The 24,494-nt window shown below is 39.5% G+C and overlaps 1 protein-coding gene across 14 annotated transcripts in view; it reads right to left on the bottom strand.

Moving 5' to 3' along the window:
* ENOX2 (ecto-NOX disulfide-thiol exchanger 2) overlaps positions 1 to 24,494 on the bottom strand; it is a 299,052-nt gene that overhangs the window by 72,824 nt on the left and 201,734 nt on the right. For 13 of the 14 annotated variants that reach the window (XM_067723237.1, XM_067723236.1, XM_067723238.1 and 10 more), the window contains 2 exons: positions 15,410 to 15,544; positions 2,136 to 2,291 (listed from right to left, as the gene is read on the bottom strand). In XM_067723237.1, coding sequence (XP_067579338.1) covers positions 2,136 to 2,291; positions 15,410 to 15,506 — 253 coding nt within the window. In that variant the 5' untranslated portion in view covers positions 15,507 to 15,544. The remainder of the gene's footprint in view (positions 1 to 2,135; positions 2,292 to 15,409; positions 15,545 to 24,494) is intronic. The other variant, XM_067723230.1, reaches the window with a different exon arrangement.

Below are 24,494 nucleotides of genomic sequence, written 5' to 3'. Positions count from 1 at the left end.
TCTGACTTAGGTTTTAAAAAGGATCACTCTGCCTGCTCTCTTGAGAATACATTGTAGGGGGCAAGGGTGAAAGAGGAAGACCAATTAGAAGGCTATTGCAATAGTTCAGAAAATGTATTATGGGGGAATAAACTGGATCATAGCAGTAATTATCATGAAAATAGTAGAATTCTAGTTATATATTTTAAGGTAGACCTGACAGAGTTTTCTAACAGATTAAATATGGCGTGTGAGGGAAAGAGAGTAGGTAAGGATTACCCTTAAGTTTTGGCTGAGTAATTGAAAGGATGCAGTTGCCATTATCTGAGATGGAGAAGGATACTAGTGGAGAAGGTTTGGGGGTAAATATTACGGGTTTTGTTCTGAACATATTAAACTTGAGATGTCTCTTTGACAGGTAAGTGGAGATACCAAATAAGCAGTAGGATATGAGTTTGGGGTTCAGAGACAAGCTCTGAGCTAAATATATAATTTAGAGTATCACTGGCATACTTTTTTTCAGCCATGAGATTGGATGAGCATATCAACGGTATGAGTACAGAGAAGAGGTCCAAGGATTGAGTCATGGGGCTCTCCAATGGTAAGAAGTCAGCGAGAACAGAAGGTTATCAGCAAAGGAGACTGAGAAGGAATGACCAGTGTGAGAAGGAAAACCAATAGTGTGGTATCCTGGAAGCCAAGTGAAAAAGTATATCAGTGAGTAAGGAGTAATCAACTGTGTCATACATGGCTGTTAGGTCAGTTACGAAGAGAAGTGAGAATTGACCACTGGATTTAGTATTGTGAGGTCATTAGTGTTCTTTTTTTTTTTTTAAAGGTATGAGAAAGTTTATAGCAACTAGTAACATAAAATAAATACATATTATAATGTGGTATCATTATTGTCTATCAATTTATCAAATATTTTAAAAGCATATTATGTAAATATAATTGTCATGGTCCTTATAAAAGACTGGTTTCCAGGTATGAATGAGAATACTTGTCTAACTAACTTTATTAGTGCTATAGACATTAGTGTTCTTAAGCAAGCATTTTGATAGAGGGGCGGGGCAAAAGCCCAAATGAAGAAGATTTAAGAGAGAAGAGGAGAAGAACTGGAAACAGTAAAGATTAAGTGCTTTAAGGACTTTTGCTGCTAAGGGGTGTATAGAAATGCAAATTCCCCTTCTCTCTTAAATTTTGAAATGTTAGAATTCCTTAGGGTGCCCTGCTTGGTCATCCTCCTTCTTGATCTATATAATCTCTCTGGTGGTCATTCTAACACCTTCAAATGACCTAATGTTTCAAGAAGGACAAAGGGGTCACTAGTTCTAAGTATAGTAGAGAAATAAAGTAATTTAAGGACTAAAAAGTATCCATTGGATTTAGCCCCTAATACTTTATTGGAAATGCATTGGAACGATGAAAGATTAACTACCGTTTTAATTTCAGTACCTTCCACATGGAAGTGTTTGGGAGACGGCAAGCTTGGAGTTGGGCTGGAGAGGTGACAAGGACCTGGATGAAATGTTAGGTGGGAGAGAGGGGAAGGAATTGATGGTAAAGATACTTTCTAATGAAGAAACAAGACAGAAGCAGATCAGATGGGTGCATAAAGAGACTGTGAGAGTCCCTAAATCACATGACCTTATTGCTGAGAGGCCACTGAGTGCAAGAGAATATACCAGAGACAGGCAGGAGTAAGTACTGGGGTTTATAATCAAGGCTTCATCAGACACAGTTGGTGGGCTCTGGAGAAGATAAGTCAACATACCAAATTCCTACTCTTCCCATAGCACTTGCTCTTTCCATTCACCTTTACAAAGTCTTGGGGCTGTTAACAAAAATGGCACTTTTGCCACGCTCTCAGCAGAGAACTAAGGGAGGCTTATCCGTTAGTGTTTTCCCCACCCAAATAACCTGAGCCCCCTTTCAACAAAATTCAAGTTCTAAAAAGGAATTACAACACTAGTTTACTTTAAGCTGTGTCAGGAGTGTTATATTTTGAATTCAATTCCAAAGCCAGGTTCCTTCCCAGAAGCCACCACTTTACAGGCACTAATTGCCCTGACAGCATTCTTAACACAAAAACAAATAACCAAGGGACTGAGACACCAAAACACTGTGACTTGTGTGGAGAGAAAGCAGAATATTACTTGGATTTGGAGGGAAGAGTGTGCAGCTTTTACAGTGTATGATCTCTTTTACTACTGGCATATCTGGTGGAATTGGAGGAGGTACTATTCCCAGGCCAGGCATCATTGGAGTTATTGGTGGAATTCCAGTCATCATTCCAAGAGCAGGATCAAAGTCTTAAAAAGGAGAGGAAAGAGAGAACAATAAATTACACCAGGCAAGATCAAGTAGAGGCAGAATGCTACCTTATAAGCTTCAAACCAAAGGTCTTTCTAAGACCGAGGCAAAATATTTAAGAAAACATGTTATTAGCATTACCAGGTCTTAAATATCGTAATTGTGCATTTTTCTTTTGGGCTAGGCCTGTTTGTTTTTGTTTGCCCAGTGCCTGTTTGTCTCTACCTCTCATTTTGACATCCAAGGCCCTTTGTAATATGACCGCGCCTTGTCCATTGATCTTTCCTTCCACTACTTTCCAACACACACCCTCTGCTCCATTCAGACAAGGCTTCTTGCTGTCCCTTGTAACACTTCCTGTCTTTTTGCAGTATAGCATGGTGTTGAGAGCATACAGTTTTGGGGTTCAGGAATACCTGGGTCATAGTTCTACCATTTGATTAGCAGGATGAATCTTTTGAACCTCCGTTTTGTCATTTGCAAACCGGGGTTAATTCCGCCTACTTTTATAGGGAGCTATGAGGAATAAACAAAATGATGAATGAAATGTGCCTAGCATAATGCATAGCACAAAAATGCTCAATAAATAACTATTCTCTGTGCCTTTGTTCCTGTTGTTCTCCCTGCCTGCCTGGAGTCATTCAAGCCTCCCCAAATTCTCCCCATGCTTCAAGGCCTGGCTTAAAGTCCCACCTTTCCAGATAATACTGGTTCATTCTTATCTCTTTATCTAAAAACTGTTCTACACCCGTTGCCACCGAATTTTATTTTGCATCATCTTTTGTTTCATTCAGGGGTGCTTCTAGGATGTGTGGGAGCTCCCCAAACATATTTTGTGGGGCTTGTCTAGATACACAATTGATTCACCACAAATCAGCATCAATACTATTCTGGTAGCCCATTTGATACCATGAAAGAAATACCATACCATATAGCCGGAGTGATTTACTTGCCAGGATACTCTCCTGGAACCAAGACTCTGGGAGGACTCCACAGGCACAAGTTCTGAAGCTTCTTGGGGGCATTTACTTGAGTCTACATGTCGGGTAAAGGATTGAAGAGTGCCTCAAAGGGAGAAATGGGGACTGAGGTCCACAAAGGTTCAATTTGAGATTGGGGCTCCTTGCTTAGATGACACTGCAGGCCTTTGTGAATCCCAGGCACTGGGGGGGAACCTAGAAAATGTTGAGAAAGCTGCTTCTTGCCATCAAGACCCACAGAGGAGCTGCTCTGGACTTGGGGCACCTACCCCGATGGCACTATCTACCTGGCCAGTCCTCAGCTCTGGAGAGGGACTTAGAAAATATCTGGACAGTCATTCCAAAGCTCGGGGTCCCCTGATGTGAGGGCCCATGGCAGGGGCCCCGCTTACCTGGGTCTAAAGGCGGTACTGATTTCATTGTTTAAATTTTGTCTCTATAACAAAATGCATGTTCTTTGAGAGAACCTCTCACCCCTGCCCTCTGTTATAGAATGCACAGTGTATTGCAAACAAAGAAAATATTGCATAAGGAGTTCTGATAATGTAGGGGTAGTCATGGTAGCAGTAGCAGGTCCTACTCCCCCAGACTTTACCCTGCTCACCACTCAGGCCCAAGGGACAGTGCCTTTAAGTATATCCTCAAGGTGGCTCTGACCCCCCTGGGTGGTTCTCTAAGATGTTGAAGGAGGTGTATCTAAACAGTGGGAAGAACCTGTGGTTCATACAGAAGCAGGACTTCAAGTACGAGAGGCCCAAAAGGAGGGAGTCTTGTGACTGGGCAGATAGGCAGGTGGGTGGCACATGAGCACCTCCCATTGCAAGCCAGTCCAAGAGAGCTAGGGCATTCCGCATCCTCCCACATGCCTGTCATGCTGAGATGCCAAGACCTTGAACATGTTTAGGAAGAAAGAATTTTCTTCTAAGAGGAAATTTTATTTTTCTGAAAACAAATTTACTTTTAGCCCTCATATGTTATCTCACCCAACATGCAAGTATTCACACATGCCTGTGCATGCACACACACACACACTCCTTCCCTTCCTCCCTGAGACTCTCATCTCTCTACTCTCCTCCACATGCTAGTTATATGACCTTGAGGGATGTTTCTTAATATCTGTGTGCCTCCATCTCCTTTTTGGTAAAAGTAGGGATAAATAATGACATTTAGCTCAAAGGATGAAAGGACAGAACAGATATGAAAACCTCTGGCATGATACATGGTGGTCCTGATAGGTAAGTTTCCTTCCTTCCATTCAAAACATGCGTCCACACACTAATATATTCACTTATTCAGGCATTCACTTGCACATCCCACAAACATTTGTGATAGCTTCCTATATGTCAGGCTCTGTGCAGGGGGACAGGGCGTCCAGGTCTTTTTTTCCATCTTGGAGAACTTAGGAGCCCTGACACTCTGTGTTCCTATGCTGTAGAATGAGAGCACTGTGGTTAAGAATGCCATTTATGTCTTTGGAAAATTTGATTCCTTGTGTATAAGATTTTGGAAAAATTGTTAACATTATCTCCCCCATTTACAAACTGTTAATTTTCAGTAGGAAAAGATCAGATTAGATTGTGTGCCAACTAAACAATCCCATCTATTTCCCCCCCCACTGAAATGTTTGTCTTCCTTTTATTGTTCTGCCTGCCTCCTCATTGTTATTCATATAGTTCTGTCACTCACAACTCTACCTTACCACAGATTACAGAAACATCAGTTCATTAAACAAGTTCTGCCACTTCGACTGAGAAAGAAATGCCTGTCTCCATGTACTGTCTACTAATAAATGGAGACAAACAAAAAACAAATACACAGGATAAATATAACTCCTGACTGATGTACTCACCACTGTGCTGTTTGGTATGATTACATTAATATTTTATGAAATTCATTTAAAAGCAAGTGTATTCATGACATATGGCTAAAGCCAGAGTAGATAAACTCCCTTTCTTCTTTGCATTCAATATGCCAAGAGTTCCATAGGCTACACTGCCTAGCAGGGCTTGCTAGAGGGCAGGATGTACATTGTACATGACATTTCAAGGGCTCCTATCACATTGATTATTTCTTTTGTTTATCTTCAACCATTAAAACCAAAGTAGACTTGAATTTCCAATACCAACCAAGAAAATAACCATTTGAAATCATGGGCCTTATACAAGTATTGCAGAATCTGAAAAAAATCAAAGAAGTCCAACACTAAAATACACTGGGACTAGAACACCAGAGAAATTCTCTCCCTTTTTCAGGCCCTATTCTGGCTTGAAGAGTACAGCCAACATGTACATAGTATTACCACTTATGTTAGGAATTTAAACTTCTGAAGGAGATTTGAAATCATTTTATAAAAGGGTTGTGGAGGGACTTCACTGGTAGCCCAGTGGGTAAGACTCCATGCTCCCAATGCAGGGGGTCAGGGTTTGATCCCTGGTTGGGGAACTAGATCCCACATGCACGCTGCGACTAAGAAGTCCACATGCCGCAACTAAGAGATTGCATGCTGCAACTAAGAAGTCCGCATGCCGCAACTAAAAAGAAAGATCCGAGGCTTCCCTGGTGGTGCAGTGGTTGAGAGTCCACCTGCCGATGCAGGGGACGCGGGTTCGTGCCCCGGTCCGGGAGGGTCCCACATGCCGTGGAGCGGCTGGGCCCGTTGAGCCATGGCCGCTGAGCCTGCACGTCCGGAGCCTGTGCTCCGGCAATGGGAGAGGCCACAACAGTGAGAGGCCTGTGTACCGAAAAAAAAAAAAAAAAAAGTATATATATATATATATATATACGTATGTATATATTTATTTATGTATTTATCTATTTATTTAGGATCCTTTTTTTTTTTTGCGGTACACGGGAATAAATATTCTGTTTTGCTTTTACCACCATCTCTTCTTCTAACGCCTTTTCCCTACTGCCTTCTTTACTCTTGGCACTGCCATTGATGGAAATGTCATAAGATGTTGGTTTGTATTCCGTCTTTTGATTCATGTACATTCCAAACTCCCAGCTTACTGGAAATGCTGCAAATGCTGTTTTTCAGTTGCGCCACCTTGCTCCTCTGAGTTGCAGCTCTATTACATCTCTATTATATGATTTTAAGTAATGTTTCAGTGTAGCCTTAAGTCTTCCTGCTGCCTAGCAACTTGCACTTAACTCAGCATAGAGTAGTTATCTAGCAATATTATCATCCTCCATTCTCTGTATACATCTGAGCCAGGGAGCTACAATGGAGGAAAATGTCATTTGTCCAGTCATCCATATGTCTAACCATTTGTATGTCCTTCCTTATTTTGATGCCAGCCCCTCTGCAGGTGTTGGGGTTGAAGGAATAAGATAAAATCCTCGACTTCAGAGTACAGTTTGGGAACAGCCATGCAAACAATTATAATGCTTTATCATCAATTATTATTATCATCACTATAATTGTTTATTGGGTGCTTCCATTGTGCTAGGGACTGTGCTTAAGCATTTTATATAATCTCATTCCAAAAGACCAGTGGGCTAGGTACTGTTATTATCCTTCATTTTATAGATAAAGAAACTGGGGCTCAGAAGGGTTTAGTTACTTGCCCAAGATTCCACAGCCAATAACCTAGGCAAGACCTAGGATTCAAATCCAGGTTAGTTTAACTCTAATGCTTTTAACCACTGCATTGCCTCTCAATGTAGTATGGCAATTGTTTTAATGAATTAATTTAATTACAGGTATAAGGTGAAACAGGTATGCTGAAAAACATGGCAGACGAATAACAAAATGCTTCTATATAATTCTTTTTTGCAAGTGTGGTGGATTAAAGGTGGATACGAATTCTTTGTTTCCCCTCCTGTCAAGAGGTGCGGTCTATGCCCCATCCCCTTGAGGATCTGGATGGGCTCTAGAACCACTTTGACCAATAGAATACAGCAGAAGGGATGTTGTGCCTGTTTTCAGGGCCAGGCCTTAAGAGAGATAAAATTTCCACTTGTCTCTGGGAACACTTGCTATGGGAGCTTTAGTCACAATGTAACATGTCTGACTACCATGCTGGAGAGACCACGTGGAGAGGGCCTTAGTGTAAATGGAAAGGGAGGGATCCAGCTGAGCCCAGTGTTTTATCTGTCCCTGCCAAGGTGCCATGAGTATGTATAAAATTGTATTGGAACCTCCAGACTATCCCACCACAGCTGAGGCCTCCCAGTTGATACCATGTGGAACAGGTGGATTGCCCATTTGAGTCCTGCTTAAACTCTATCCAGAAAAACCTTAAAATATAATAAAGTCATTGTGTCTTAAGCCACTAAGTTATAATGTGTTTGTCATACAGCAATAGGTAAGCAGAATATGCAGCACGTCTGAGGAGTGGGGTGTGATTGGTTAATAGAGTTAGCTATTTTCAAGTAATTAAAATAGAAAGTACACTAAGCACCTAACTAGACTGACATTATTTTTCCGATTATTGAAAAGGTGCTTTGGGATCCAGCAGGGCCCCACAGCCACTGTCTTTGAGCAATAGTTGTCACTGTACTATTGCTGTGTAGAAGGACCAGTTGGAACAATGCCAGATGACAACACACTACCAGATGTACAAAGACTACAGATGTCTACAAAACACTAGAAACCTTAGAGGTTGCCCATCTTTAATGCCTGACAAAGACACCACATATGCCAATTTTATGGTTCAACCCTTGATATTTTCTGGCAGGCCAGTTCACGATGGCTTTCTTCCTATAGACAGCAACATCTACTTTTGTGGCAGGGGAAGAGGATGCTGTCCATAATACTACTGCCCATTGATCAGGTGTACATGAATTTTCAGGTTTTATACACATCATCTCATTTAAACTTCAGAACAATCCTAAGGAATGACCAATATTATTATTCCCTATTTTACAGATGAGGAAATTGAAGCTTACAGAGATAACACAGTAAGGCCACACAGTAGGTGGCTTTTACTAGTTATGCTCTCAATCATTACTCTACTCTGCTTCTCACAAAGTCCATGGGTCCACAGGAAAAAAAGATACTTCTTGTCAGACTAAGCTCTGTTATCTACCTACTCAACCTGTAGAGTCCTTCAAATGTTCCTGTCCAAAAGGCTACCATAGGATTGCTTATCTCTACAGCCAGAACTTCCTGTTGAGATATTCAATATATGTGTTGTCACAGCATTGGATAATTTAGAGTCCTCTGTTCTAAATCTGAAGTCTCAACTTTGACTCACAGGAGAAGTTGGAATTGTGGCAATGTATGAACTGGAGATAGGCAGATATAGGAGCTGACATATTTACTATCCTGCTTGCCTTTTCAGAACTGGACCTGGTTCTGGCTGGCTGGAGTCCTCTTCATACCCTCAGAAAGCCTCTGCTTACACTTAGTGACTTCTCCCCATCCAAGTCCCCCGCCCAGGTCCATTAAAGGCATTTCCAATCTTTTAGGTATTCCAGAGACCCTTGATCACCAGGAGGTAGTTTGTATTCACAGTAAAACCACTGAAATGCAACTATGGATTAGTCTAAAATAAATGTTCCAAATAGGATCTAATTATATATGCATAATTAAGCTATTTTATAGAAAGTTATGATTCCAATTCAGGTATACATTTCTGGTACATTATTGCTATTTCTTTAGAGTTCCTATAAAATTCATTGGAAAATTAAGAATTATGCCTGGGTATTGAGAAATTTTAACTCACTACAGTCCTGGCTGCCTCCTCTCTACACAGATCTTGAAAAGACTTTTCAGGCAGCCAACCTGAAGAGGAAACACAGATTTCTAAGGAGAGCTTGGCTGAGCTGTGAGATGACCTTGGACTTACCACAAGCCCTCTTGGAAACAGAACACAAGTTTCTAAATTTTTGCACAATGACTCTCAAATTGTACCAAAATCTGTCTTGCTTCTCCAGAAGATCATCAAAACCCTTGTTTCAGGTCAGTTGGAAAGTTGGGGTAGGGCCTGGTTCAGGTACAATGACAAACGAGGCAGCAAGCTGGGCTTGGGTGGGTTATGTGGCATAATTTCAGCTCATAAAGACTCTCCCTAATAAATATCAACTTTGATCCCAAATTTCAACCAATGAAGCTTTATTTCATTAGTATAAGTTTTTGCAAATATCTATATATCTAGTCCACCTTCCCCCTATTCCTCCCTATTTTGTTCTTTGTGTTCTTGCCTTGTTAGAACATTTGACAGATTCAGGGTCATGCCCCTGACTCTCATCTAGGGATTCTGTGAACACCTTTGGAAAGGCATTAGGGAGGACATTTCACACTACATCTTTGGTTCCTAGATTTCTGGATTTTAGAGATGAATAAGAAATATATATATACACATATATATATTTAAGGTTGCCAACCTCTTAATTTGCTAAGACATGGAAAAAAGTAACAAAAATTAACCACATACCATTCATGCAATTCACAAAAGACAGAACATTTCAAAACCAAAAATATAGGAAATCTATAATCTCCAAATAAAGAACAGTCCTTTCAATTGAGCAAATTTAGCTTCATGAAAAATTCACTATATTCTTAGTTTCTACATTTTGCAGTGGATGAGAGAAAGCAATATCAACTGGTCCTGGGCTCCAGCCCAGTGTTTGGAGATGACTCAACTACCTCACTTAGTGTGCACCCTTATGTATGAAGATCCCTATGAAAAAAGTCTTTCAGAGCTAAAGTGTCAAACACACACAAGTGTTAAGGGCCATGAAAAGTTTGACTTCTGCTGAGGACTGGTATATTTTCTCTTCAGGGAAAATGCAAATTATATAACTGATCAGGTTTCCCTTTTTGTTTTGGCTACCTGGTCACAAGTGCAGTTCACCTTTAGAAACTGGGTGGGATCCTATAACCTACATATCTCAATTCTAATTAACCTCCCTACCGGGGCTTCCCCTTCTATTCTCATTTATATTTTCCCAGATGATGGTTTATTTTACTTGTAATTTTTTTCTTTTACTGTAATCTTTCTTATAAGCTGCCTCAAATATTTTGTGGAATGGGGTGATGTAAATCAGCTCAGTATTTAACCATTTTCCCCACACTGTATAGTCTTGCATACCTTCCGGTCGTTGGTGTACCACTTCCTCTGTTTAGGCTGTTCTTAGTTCCTTTTTTCCATCTGACACTTTCTTATATATCCCTGGACACTGAGCTCAAATGTTGCGACTTCTGTCAACCTTCCCTGATCATCACTACCCACCTAGCACCCCCTCCATCCTACCCTGGCTAAAAGAACACTTTTCTACATGTATCTACTATGGCTAAACAATACTTTTCTACATGTATCTACTGTGACACTTGCTACATTGTAGTGTAGTGATATGGACTTTGCTGCCTCTGCCACTGGATTCTGAGCTTGAAGGCCCACTTGGTATCCCCTTGACCTAGCTCAATATATTTAAATTCATGGATGGGTGAATAAAAGCACAAAGGAACAAAATGTTTAGGAAGTCTTTGAGTTGTTGAGGGTCAAGAGGCAGCTCAAATGAGAACAGGTTTTATTAGGGATAAAATATGGGGGTTCTAAAAATACTCTAGTCACTATGAGGGAAGGAATCTTTCTCTTTTTTGTTCACTGATTTATCCCCAGGGCTCCTCGCAGTATCTTGCTTACAGCAGGCCTCAGTAAATATTCCTTGTATGAATGAATAAATAAACCACCTCACTCTACTGGACTCTTCATAATAGTTTCCATGGGGGAATCTTGAGAGTCCCATCACTTGGTAGGATTCAAGCTTGATTTGGAGAGACATTAGTTCTATTTGGTACAGTGGTTTATATATTATCGGCTCTTGGTGAAGTGTCCACCATGATGATGAACAGTGCTCTCCTTTCTCAGGATCTCAACATTATCTGCCACTGAAAGCATATTCTATTTGTGGAAGATATTAAAACAATAGAAACCCAAGTCCGGGCCTCCTTGAGGAGCTTGAAGAACAGTGGCCTATCATGTGTCACGCATCTTCATTCTTTCTTTCTGTTCTCATCAGAGTTTGCCTGCTGCATCCAGTGAGAACTGCCTCCTTAAGAATGACAATTCTCATAGATGGGCAGCGTCTTGCTCTGGGAATAAGGGCCATGAGTCATATTTTCCAACATCTCTCATTATGGAGGAGGCATAGTCAGTATAGTGGAGACACCATAATGAGGGACACTTCTTCTTTGGGACTTCACAGGCTCCACACTTGGATGCTAAGGATATTTTAATTTAGGGGAAAGTAAAGGAAGCAGCGCACAGTATTCACTGAGTACCCTTTAATCGGTCCATTCTTGGATTCATCTGGGATGATGGGCAGAACAATGCTCCAAAGGCGGCCTGACTCTTTTTGGTGCCTCCCTTCATGTGAAAACTAACATTAGTCTTATTTGACGAGCTTAGAGAAGCAAATAATCTTTCAGGAAAGACAGGTGCCGGCCAGAGGGGACCTTCAAATCTGCCATCACTGTGGATTAACTTTATTGAACAGCAGCTGTACAAAAAACACCATGTTAGATGAAAGGGAGCTCTACACCAAACCCCAGAGATGGCCAGTCTCTGCTCCATGCTCAAGGAATATAATAAGCTAGACACTGCCCAGATGACAAGTATGTGTCTAAGAGATTCAGCATCCATGACAGTATGGATTTGAGCTCTCTGGGGGAAGTCAAGGAAGCTTATGTATCATTTGTTTTTCATCAATGCCAAAAGCCTTTTCTGTTGTCACAGATAGGCCAAATAAGACAGGACAAAGAAAAACTCTGCCGGCTAAGAAGGAAACCTTCTAAGGGGCAGAAAAGTAGCTAAATTACTAAGCCATCAATGGGTGACCTCAGGAAAGAGTTCCATGTGGCTCCTTTGCTTCCTTTTCCATTTTAAGGAATTTGGGGCAGTAGGAAGAGGATTAGGGGGATGTTTTATCCCATTCAGTTAAAACATTACATAAAAAGGTGGCAGGCCCCCTGTTTCCCAGACTCTAGCAAGAAGAAGGGTAAGCAGCATTGGCGTGTGGAGCCAACTTTCTGCTTCTCTGGACACCCCCCACCAGACTTACAGGGAGCAGTCACCAGCATTGTCAGACACACACTGTTCTCTTCACCTGCCATTGTCCAGTTCTTCTCCAGGGAAAAATTTGTCCCTGCATTCATTATACTTCATTGTTGTTAAGCATAGAAATAAGCCATAATTCAACTTTTTGTGAGCCATATATCAGATGTGAACTTGAAATAATAATAATCATAGCTGAGTTCACTGAGGAATTACTGTGAGTCAGGCATCATTCTAAGACTTTACATGTATTAACTCATTAATCCTCATAACAATGCTATGTCATAGGTGCTATTATTATCTCTGTTTTACAAATGAAGAAACTGAGGCATAGAGAGGTTAAGTAAATTGCCAAAGGTTACACAGCTACTTAATGTCAGAGCAGGGATTTATTTGAACCCAGGCAGTCTATATCCAGAACCCATGTTCTAATCTGATGAGTAAATTGCTTCCCTAAAATAATATGGAGAGGAGAAAAATCATTTCACATACAACTGAAGTGATTTTACACATAGCTTTACAAAGTATGTCTCAGCCTAGTGCTATTGCCCTGTATACTTTTTTTTTTTTTTTCGGTATGCGGGCCTTTCACTGTTGTGGCCTCTCCCGCGGAGCACAGGCTCCGGACGCGCAGACTCAGCGGCCATGGCTCACGGGCCCAGCCGTTCCGCAGCACGTGGGATCCTCCCGGACCGGGGCACGAACCCGCGTTCCCTACATTGGCAGGCGGACTCCCAACCACTGCGCCACCAGGGAAGCCCTTTTTTATCGGGGAGGAGTATTTTTTTAAATTTTTTTTATTTTTTAAATTTATCATTATTATTATTAGTTTTAAGAGAACTAAATATCAGTATTTCTAAGACCAGGTTTCCAAAAACCCAAGTAACTTTCCTTGGAGCATAGCTAAATGATCCCTGAGTCACAAGGTTGAAGGGGACCATGGGAAGCCATTTCTTCATAGTCCTTAAGAAAACAAGAGGGAGGCAAAGGGGCTTGAAGTAGAAATTAAAATCACTCTTGAGGTTTCAAATGTCTAGTTGGGGTGGATGTGATTAGCGCTGACACTGGCTGCCTAGTACCCAAGTACTTTCAGTCTAAATGGCAGCTTAGCAGCTATTTGAAGGAAGTATGTTAGTATTTCCTTTATCTTAAATAACATGTAATATGACTAATAGCAATAATAATGGCACCAGTTAACCTTCACTCAGTGCTTATTATATACCAAGCATTGTGCTAAGTATATTATTTAACATTCACAGCAATCCTATGAGGTAGATACTATAACCATCCCCATTTCACAGATGAGAAAACTGAGGTACAGATAGGTCAAGTAACTTGCTCAAGGTCACATAGCTAGCAAGTGGCACAGCCAGGATTTAACCCGAGCAGTTTGTCTTTGAAGGCCTGTACTAAGCAAGTTACTGTCTCTACAGAAATAGCCCTCTGAGCTACTGTTATGAAAACCAATCTAGGCCTGATATTGACCCTAGCACAGCTTTGGGCCTGTAACGATGCCCTGGATGATTTTTTACTCTCAATGTTAGGCCTTTTTTTGTTCCACATTATAGATGGGTGGCAAAGCACTGAAGATTACTTTGTGAGCATAGAGTTATGTTTAAATGTGGTAATTTACAAATAATCTAAGCTAACATTTAGTCCTCTTAGTAACAGAGTAGGTCTGGCCTCAAGATTTTTTCTGGGACATATACCCATACGGTTCAGTCTTCCATAAATTGGTAATATTTAAGCCAAATCAGATAATCTAGTCACTCTAGACTATAAGAGATAGTCTAGAGTGATTGTGATTGTGATTCAGGACCACTCTATATAAAGCTATAAAATAATATATAAGATTTTAGTTTAAATTCTATTATAATAAAATAATGAAGAAAAATGAAATAAAAAATTACACCCTTTGGAAATGTTTATGAGAAATATATTAATAATGATTTTTAAAGTATTTTAATAGCCAACATTTTTGAGCACTAACTATGTGCCAGGAATTTTACTAAGCACAATTTAATTCTCACAACAACCCTAAGTGGCATCACTCTAGATCTGTTTCTCAACTTTAATGTGCTTATGAATCACATGGGGATCATGTTAAAATGCAGCTTTGATTCAGTAGGTCTGGGCTGTGGCCTGAGATTCTGGGATTCTTAACAGCTCCCAGGTTATGCAGACCACACTTGAGTAGCAAGGTCCTAGATTGGCCTAGATTGTCTTGGTCCTGTCATGCTTTTAAGTAGGATAACAAATGAATCTGGGAGATTAATGTTTAGGATGTTTAAAAAGCACCCCAGGCTTCCTGATATGACAATTCCCTAATGTCTTCATAAACCCATTTTTTGATCAAATTTATAATTATTTTATAACATTTATATCATTATTCATGATTTTATATTTGCAAATTTGCCTACTTGCTAAAATTTCTTTGTAACCCCCCAAATCAATACTCACAATACTTTCATGGTCATTTAAGGTCATATGCAGAGCGATAAAAAATTTGAGTTGCCCAAGGCACATTCACAAACCTATTTTTATGGTTAATGGCTCTGATAGTCCAGGAAGCTTTTCTGTGTCTAAACTAAGCCCTTCAGATGACATGGCATTTTTCTTCTGATTTATCTTTAGTGGAGATGGAGTTAGTATACCATGCCCATTCTCTTACAGGTTACTTTGTTCTAAAAAATATGAACAGTTATTCAATGTTAACAATAGTCTTTGGGATGTTCCCCGCTATCTTCTGTCCTTCCCTCTAGGAACCTAAGATTTTTGGGATATCTAAGTCAGTTCTCATTCTAGCTCCGTGTTTATTTGCTTCCTCTAAGAAATGTATAAAATTAGACAAACTTTGTAATTCTTTGCCAAATCCTGCTGTACTTTTATTGCAATGAGTTAAATATTCAGTGACCATATCCTGCATCAGATATACCCCCAGCTTGCCCATAGTGCAATAGGGACTATACTAGTAACTACAGGCCACCCAGCCTATAAAGCTCATATTACAAAAATGCACACTCTAGGCAGAATCTGATAAATGTCAACTTCAAAATAAGTTGTGTCATATTGTTATATTTATGTCCATATGGTCAGTAAAAAGAAACACTTGTGAGGTGATTAAAAATAGCATACCAGGTAAAATTGGTTGTCCGGCAATTCCCAGCGGTGCCATTCCGAGATTATTCATTGCTGTGGCCCATGCAGTTGGATCAGACATGGGTAGTGTCATTGCAGTGGAATCCACATTCAGAGTTCTACTATTATCAGCTAAGAAGAAATGACAAGCAAAATAATTTGTTGTATTAAGGTTTCAGTATCTAGTTCACTTATCAGTATAAACTCTGGCAACTCTTTACAGAAATGGACTGATGGACAAGTGGTGGACACAGCCTTAATTTCAGCTCTTTACAAGGGTTAAAACAATACAGCTCGAACTGGCAGGAAGTTATAGAATTTGAAAGCCCTTTACCAGATGGCATTTTAGTGTTTCTTTCTTTCTCTCTCTCACCCCACTCCCCTCCCTCCCTCCCTCCCTTTTCTTTCTTTCCTTCCTCCCTCCCTCCCTCCCTTCATCCCTCCCTCCCTCCCTTCCTTCCTTCCTTCCTCCTTGTTTTAAAGTCAATGAAAACTGTTTTTTAGAGTAGTTCTAGGTTCACAGCAAAATTGAGGGGAAAGTACAGAGATTTCACATATACACCCACCCTCCCACATGCATAGCCTCCCCTATTATCAACATCTCTCACCAGAGTGGTTCATTTGTTACAACTGATGAACCTACACTGATGCATCATAATCATCGAAAAGCCATAGTTTACATTAGGTTTCACTCTGGTGTTTTACATTCTACAGGCTTTGAAAAATGTATAGTGACATGTATCCATAATTGTAGTATCATACAGAGTATTTTCACTGCCCTAAAATTCCTTTGTGCTCTACTTATTCATCCTTCTCCCCTCCCCCAACCCCAGCAACAACTGATCTTTTACTGTCTCCATAGTTTTGCCTTTTCTAGAATGTCATATAGTTGGAATCATACAGTATGCAGCCTTTTCAGATCGGCTTTTTTCACTTAGTCATATACATTTAAGTTTCCTCCATGTCTTTTCATGGCTCCATAGCTCATTCCTTTTTTTTTTTGCTGAATAATACTCCATTGTCTGGATATACCACACTTTATCTTTTCACGTACTGAAGGACATTGTGGTTACTTCAAAGTTTTGGCAATTATGAATAAAACTGCTATAAACATTTCTGTGCACGTTTTGTGTGAACATAAGTTTTCAGTTCCTCTGGGTAAATACCAAGGACTGCAATCACTGGATTGTATGGTAAGAGCATATTTAGTTTTGTAAGAAGCTGTCAACCTGGCTTCCAAAGTGGCTGCACAAGTTTGCATTCCCACCTCCAGTAAATGAGAGCTCCTGTTGATCCACATCCTCACCAGTATTTAGTGTTGTCAGTGTTCTGGATTTTGGTCATTCTAATAGGTTTGTAGTGGTATTTCATTGTTGTTTTAATTTGCATTGCCCTGATGACATACGATGTGGAGCATCTTCTCATATGCTTATTTACCATCCATATATCTTCTTTGGTGAGGTGTCTATTAGTCACTGGCCCATTTTTCAATCAGGTTGTTTGTTTTACTATTGTTGAGTTTTAAGAGTTCTCTGTGTATTTTAGGTAACAGTCCTTTATCAGATGTGTATTTTGTAAATATTTTCTTCAAGTCTATGTCTTGTCTTCTCATTCTCTTGACATTGTCTTTCACAAAGTTTTTTAATTTTAATGAAGTCTAGTTTACCAATAATTTCTTTCATGGATCACAACTTTGGTGTTATATTTAAAAAGTTATTGCCATATCCAAAGTCATCTAGGTTTTCTCTTATGTTGTCTTTTAGGAGTTTCACAGTTTTGTATTTCACATTTAGGTCTATGATCCATTTTGAGCTAATTTTTTTTTTTTGGTGGTACGTGGGCCTCTCACTGCTGTGGCCTCTCCCGTTGCAGCGCACAAGCTCTGGATGCGCAGGCTCAGCAGCCACGGCCCACGGGCCCAGCCGCTCCACGGCATGTGGGATCTTCCCGGACTGGGGCATGAACCCGTGTCCCCTGCATCGGCAGGCGGACTCTCAACCACTGCGCCACCAGGGAAGCCCTGAGCTAATTTTTTGATGGGTATAAAATCTGTGTCTAGATTCATTGTTTTGCATGTGGTTGTCCAGTTGTTCCAGCACATTTGTTGAAGAGACTATCTTTGCTCCATTGTATTGCCTTTGCTCCTTCGTCAAAGATCTGTTGACTTTATTTATGTGGGTCTATTTATGGGCTCTCTCTTCTGTTCCATTGATCTATTTGTCTATTCTTTCACCAGTACCACACTGTCTTGATTACTATAGCTTTACAGTCAGTCTTCAAGTTGAGAGGCATCAGCCTTCCAACTTTGTTCTTCTTCTTCAATATTGTGTTGGCTACTCTGGGTCTTTTGCCTCTCCGTAAAGTTTAGAATCAGTTTTTTTTTTATATCCACAAAATAACTTGCTTGGACTTTGATTGAATCAAGTTGGGAAAAATTGACATCTTGACAATATTGAGTCTTCCTATCCGTGAACATGAAATATCTATTTATTTAGTTCTTCTTTGGCTTTTTTTTCATCAGGATTTTATAGTTTTCCGAGTTTTTTTTTTCAAGTGTACACACCACAGGAGCTTGGGATGATTAAGATGTTTCCCATTCTTCTCATAGTCTAGTTGCATATGATTACTTCAGCAGCTTTCATCCAAACTACTCATGCATGCAAACCAAGAAAAAACATCCAAAAGGGGTTTCCATAGTAGCAATGAAAAGGAAAAATTGTATTCCTGATGGAATTTCATATCTTTGAGGCAGTACTTTTGAGTTGGACACATGATCAACAAATATCAATTTAACCAATTGAGTATTTGGGGGGTTAGGATAGCAGAGTACAAGCAGATAGGAGACATAGTCCCTGCCTTCAAAGGTTATACAATCTAACTGAAGAGACCGATGATGATGGTGATGATGATTATTATTATCACTACTCTCACCACCTCCATCCATTACTACCACTAACTATTGAACATTTGCCATATGCTAGGTAAAGCTCTTGGCATACATTATTTTCATTTAACTTTCAAAACAACCCTATGAGATAGGGGCTCTTTATAGCTCCATTTAATAGATGAGAGGCTTTGAAGGGTTACATATATAGTCCAAGGTCACACAGGATGTGTACTTTTAGGCACCATGCTTTAGTATCTCCAAATAAACAATTAGGAAACAATGAAAGACTCAAAGAGTATAGACTAGGAATGTTATTGAAGTTTAAGGAATGAGGCTTTGTGGAGAAGACAGGATTTGAAAGAATGGGCCAGATTTCTATAGCGTATGTCTTGAATTATGGGTAGTTATTAAATAGGTAAAGAAGAGGGGGTAAGACATTCCAGAGCAGGGATGACATAAGCAAAGACGTTGAAGCAGGTTATACATGCATGTGCATGTACATATTGCACAGTTGGGAGAGATATAGTCGTAAGTCATCTGAGCACAAAAAGTCTTTTGTTTTGGTAAATTTCCCTCTGACTACTGATAGCCATTAAAAAAAAACTTTCCATTGCTTTCCTCCTACCTCCCAGTATGCACTCCTGCCAATTACACCCCCAAAGGCAACTCTATTCTAATAGTAGCTTGCTAACATCCGTCCATCACATCCTTCCAACCTGGCAATATGAGGGATGATCCTTGGCTGGGTTATTTATACAAGTGCTATTTTGGTCACTGATTGGTCATTACAAGAAAATGCAAATGGCCAAAAACATTATTTCTGAAATATTAGTTTTTATTATTCTCCTATACTGCGAAATTGCCTATGCTTCCCCTCCATAGACCACCCCCCCGCCACACACACAGAGTGATTGATGGCCCTAAGCATTTGTTACCGCAGTCAGAAATCACATTTCAGAACTGGTGATTTCTCTGTCTGTAGGAGCTCTAGTCCTCACACCCAGTTTTCAGTGGTCTCTGAGAAGGCATCCAAGAAGGCTAGAAATAGCCTCTTGTAAATATTATCAAGAAAACAAACATGGGGCATCAAATATCCTTTGGGTCAAGAGTTTATATAATGATTATTAGGTTCATCTTGACTCCCAATCCCCAACTAGGGAGACAAGTTTTAGAGAATGTTATAGCTGGAAGGGACCTTTAGGATGTTACTGAGTATGCACTTTGATTTTCTCTGCTGGCTGGAGAATGACTCTTAGAGGAAACAGGTTTAGGACTGGTCCCCAATGCTAAAAATAATTTTTTGCAACAGTCTGGCTACTCACTGGCTCTGCAGGCATGGGAAATATATAAGAGAATTAGGAATTATTCTCAATAAAGAATTTTGAGATCAAAGATTAAGAATTTACAATGTACCTAGCCAAACTCTGGACTAATTTGGTGGGGGTGGGGGAGAGAATGATCTAAATTATCAGTTTTTTTAAAGGACAACATAGTATCACTATTTTCAAACTATATATTAATTCACAGTGCTTGTTAAAATGTTAGCAAGTAGAGTTCCTATTAGGCTTGTTTACAATGAACAGATAAGGAACATGCTAATTAACAGCATTATTTCGCTACAATGAACTCGGTTCTTAAATCCTTAAGGAGTTCTGCTTTAAATGCCCTTCTCATCACCCTCCCTTCCCCCAACACCCATCTCCACCTGTCAAGTCCTACTCATTTTTCAAGGGTCGTCTCAAATGCCACCTTGTCTGTGAAGCTACCTCACTGGAATTAATTACTCCTTCCTATGTGTTCTCATAATATTTTATGTAGAATTTGATTTTCATCTTTGTTTATTCTCTCACTTCTCCCCAAACCAAACTTTTACTGAGTCTTAGTATATGCCACGTTCTGTGCTAGTGACTAGGAATATAGAGATGAACAAAATTCATTTACTGTTCTGGAAGAACTCACAATACAATGAGAGGCATGACATATAAACAACTAAATACAAATCATTATAATAAGTACTGTAAAAAAACTATGAGGAAAGTGCTATGGGAACAGAGAAAGAGTAATGAAATCTCTGTAATGGGTCTGGACATATGTGTTTGGGGTTGAGAGGTGGAGGAGATGAGGAATAGTCAGGGAAGCCTTCACTGGCAAAGAATCATTTGAAGTGAATCTTTAAGGAGGGATAGGATTTTCCTCTAGGTGGTGAATGGAGGATTAGGGTTGAGGAGCATTCCAGGAAGCAAGAACAACTGAACATTTACCATTGACTGCCTTGAATTATAGTTATTGGATACATGTCTCTCTTCTGCTAGCCTACATGCTCCTTTAGGTCAGGGACTGGGTTTTAGGCATCTTTGTTTCCCCATTTCTTAGTTTAGTGTCTGGTATGAAGTAGGTATTCAAGAAATATTTGAATGAATGAATAAAGAAAATCAACTTACATTGATTTGGGGCACAATAAGCAATCTATGCAATGACACTCATTTATTATTTGTATACCTTTTCAGAACAATAAATTGGGATGCCATCTTAAAGGGGATGGTATAATTGCTAAACTGATTCACTCTCCAGGACAACTGAATTTATATGTAGAAATTTATTTAGAGTTATAACCAGGGATAGATGCACCCAACTAATAATTCAGTTTGATTTTATTAGCTATAATCTTTTCCCCATATAGGCACAGTCATATATATAAGCAAGCTTGTAAATTTTTACTTTCAAAGAGAAATCCCAGATGATCATCTCTGGCAGCAATCTGGATTTAAGGTCTGTACTAGCAAAACATGCTGTGCTAAACATCTGTTACGAATTATCACTTAATGGTGGAAAAGTTAAGTCCTGATTCACTTTTCAGACTAAAAATGCACATCTAACAATTTCTTTAGGTGTTTTATAAAAGTAGTCCTACGTCACTAAAGGAAGAACTTGCTCATTTTCCCATGAGTCCTATACTCACTGGCAACAGCCAAGAATATTCAGAAGGTAAGTGCCAGTGGTTGTCAAATGGTATTCAGAATACCTCACCCAAGTCTGTAGATCATGTCCTGCTATGCTGGTTCTATTGTTCTGCTTGTGTGGCAACTCCTCAAGACATCAAGTTGTAGAGTGGCTGTAAATGAGTGCCCTCTAGGTAAACTGATTGAAGATATGGCACTTTGGAACAAGAGTTCATTAGCACGAAAAAAATAAAACATTGGAAAGTGAAATCCACTTTAAGCTGGTATCACCCCATAACTATCAAATCACTACTGCCATCTGTTTATTTTTACACTGTTTATGCTTCACTGATTAAGTAGTCAATTACTGTCAAAGTTATTTGATCTTGAAGACAATACACACACACACACATTCTGTGATACACCTCATCCTGTAGTGGAGTTAATTATTTCAAATGTTTCCCTTATTTCCTTTGAAACAAGTTCAATATGTTGGTGCCATCTTGCCAAATATATTTTATTAAGACATAAACTCTTCTTCTCTGACAGTTTACTCCCCTATAATTTTTCTTTCTTTTGTTCAGTTTTACATCCATTGGTTTTTATGCTTGCTATAACTTTATTACACAGTATTGTACAAAGTTGAGGAGAGGATTTTGTCAACAAACATCTATTGAAAGTCTCTCAAGAGTAGGAAGTAATCTTGCCTAGTGATCAAGAGCATGGGTTTGGGAGTCAGATGGCTCTGTACCACAGTCTAGCTCTACTACTTAGTAACTGTAATGTGATCATTATTTTGCTCTTTTCTTTTTTCCTCTATTTGCCAGCCTGCCTTCCAGCCTTCCTTTCATATTTAGTGTAAGTTCATTGAACATATTCTATGTGTCATGCATCATTCTAGATATTGAAGACAACATTGTTGTGAGTCAAACTGGCCTCATCCTCGGTCATATGAAGCTAACAACATAGTGCAGGAGGGAGATATTAAAATACAAATGAATATAAAATAATTACACATTATGATAAGTGCTCTGAATAAAGAACTGGGTTTGATGAGAAAAATGTGAAGCTAAAAAATTAGGAAAATGATAGTATCTACCTTAAAAGTTTGTTGAAGATTAAATTAGATAATGTGGGTAAAGAATTTAGCATGGGGCTTCCCTGGTGGCGCAGTGGTTGGGAGTCCGCCTGCCGATGCAGCGGACAGGGGTTCGTGCCCCGGTCCGGGAAGATCCCACATGCCGCGGAGCTGCTGGGCCCGTGAGCCATGGCCGCTGAGGCTGCACGTCTGGAGCCTGTGCTCCGCAACGGGAGAGGCCAAAACAGTGAGAGGCCCGCGTACCGCAAAAAAAAAAAAGAAGAATTTAGCATGGGCTCTGGGTCATACTGAGCACTTGGTAAGTGCAACTAATAACATGGTAATAGTTAAGATGATGATGAAGAAGTAGTCCTGGCCATGAAGGGCTCAAAGTCTACAGACAGACACACCATATATATGAATTATTGCACTACATTATACAAATAATGAAACTGAGGCACAGAGAGTTTAAGTAATCAGCTCAATATCACACAGCTAATAAGAGGTAGAACAGGAATACAAACCCAGACAGCTCTGACACCAATGCCCACAGTCTTATGCATCACACTAAACTCCCTCCCAAAGATCCCCTTTATTTACAGTGTTCCATTAGCTCATTACTATCCTGTTTACAAGAGACCCACTTCAGCCCTAGGGACACATACAGACAGAAAGTGAGGGGATGGAAAAAAATATTCCATGCAAATGGAAATCAAAAGAAAGCTGGAGTAGCACTTCTCATATCAGACAAAACAGACCTTAAAATAAAGACTATTACAAGAGACAAAGAAGGACACTACATAATGATCAAGGGATTGATCCAAGAAGAAGATATAACAATTGGAAATATTTATGCACCCAACATAGGAGCACCTCAATACATAAGGCTAATGCTAACAGCCATAAAAGGGGAAATCAACAGTAACACAGTCATAGCAGGGGACTTTCACACCCGACTCTCACCAATGGACAGATCATCCAAAATGAAAAGAAATGAGGAAACAGAAGTTTTAAATGATACGTTAAACAAGATGGAGCTACTTGATATTTATAGGCCATTCCATCCAAAGAAAACAGAATAAACTTTATTCTCAAGTGCTCATGGCACATTCTCCAGGATAGACAATATCTTGGGTCACAAATCAAGCCTTGGAAAATTTAAGAAAATTGAAATCATATCAAGTATCTTTTCCAAACACAATGCTGTGAGACTAGATAACAATTACAGGAAAAAATCTGTAAAAAATACAAACACATGGAGGCTAAACAATACAGTACTAAATAACAAAGAGATCACTGAAGAATCAAAGGGGAAGTAAAAAAATACCTAGAAACAAATGACAATGAAACCATGATGACCCAAAACCTACGGGATGCAGCAAAAGGAATTCTAACAGGGAAGTTTATAGCAATACAATCCTACCTCAAGAAACAAGAAATATCTCAAATAAACAAACTAACCTTACATCTAAAGCAATTAGAGAAAGAAGAACAAAAAACCCCCAAAGTTAGCAGAAGGAAAGAAATCATAAAGATCAGATCAGAAATAAATGAAAAAGAAGGAAATGATAGCAAAGATCAATAAAAATAAAAGCTGGTTCTTTGAGAAGATAAACAAAATTGATAAACCATTAGCCAGATTCATCAAGAAAAAAAGGGAGAAGACTTAAATCAATAGAATTAGAAAGGAAAAAGGAGAAGTAACAACTGACACTGCAGAAATATAAAGGATCATGAGAGATTACTATAAGCAACTCTATGCCAATAAAATGGACAACCAGGAAGAAATGGACACATTCTTAGAAAAGCACAACCTTCCAAGACTGAACCAGGAAGAAAAAGAAAATATAAACAGATAAATGATAAGCACTGAAAGTGAAACTGTGATTTAAAATCTTCCAACAAAGAAAAGCCCAGGACCAGATGGCTTCACAGGCGAATTCTATCAAACATTTAGAGAATAGCTAACACCTATCCTTCTCAAACTCTTCCAAAATATAACAGAGGGAGGAACACTCCCAAACTCATTCTACAAGGCCACCATCACCCTGATACCAAAACCAGACAAAGATGTCACAAAGAAAGAAAACTACAGGCCACTATCACTGATGAACATAGATGCAAAAATCCTCAACAAAATACTAGCAAACAGAATCCAACAGCACATTAAAAGGATCA

The sequence above is a fragment of the Pseudorca crassidens genome, chromosome X (genome assembly GCF_039906515.1).
Source record: "Pseudorca crassidens isolate mPseCra1 chromosome X, mPseCra1.hap1, whole genome shotgun sequence".
NCBI lineage: Eukaryota > Metazoa > Chordata > Mammalia > Artiodactyla > Delphinidae > Pseudorca > Pseudorca crassidens.
Note: the sequence above shows the minus strand (reverse complement) of the source record. Positions and strands in the feature narration are given on the sequence as shown.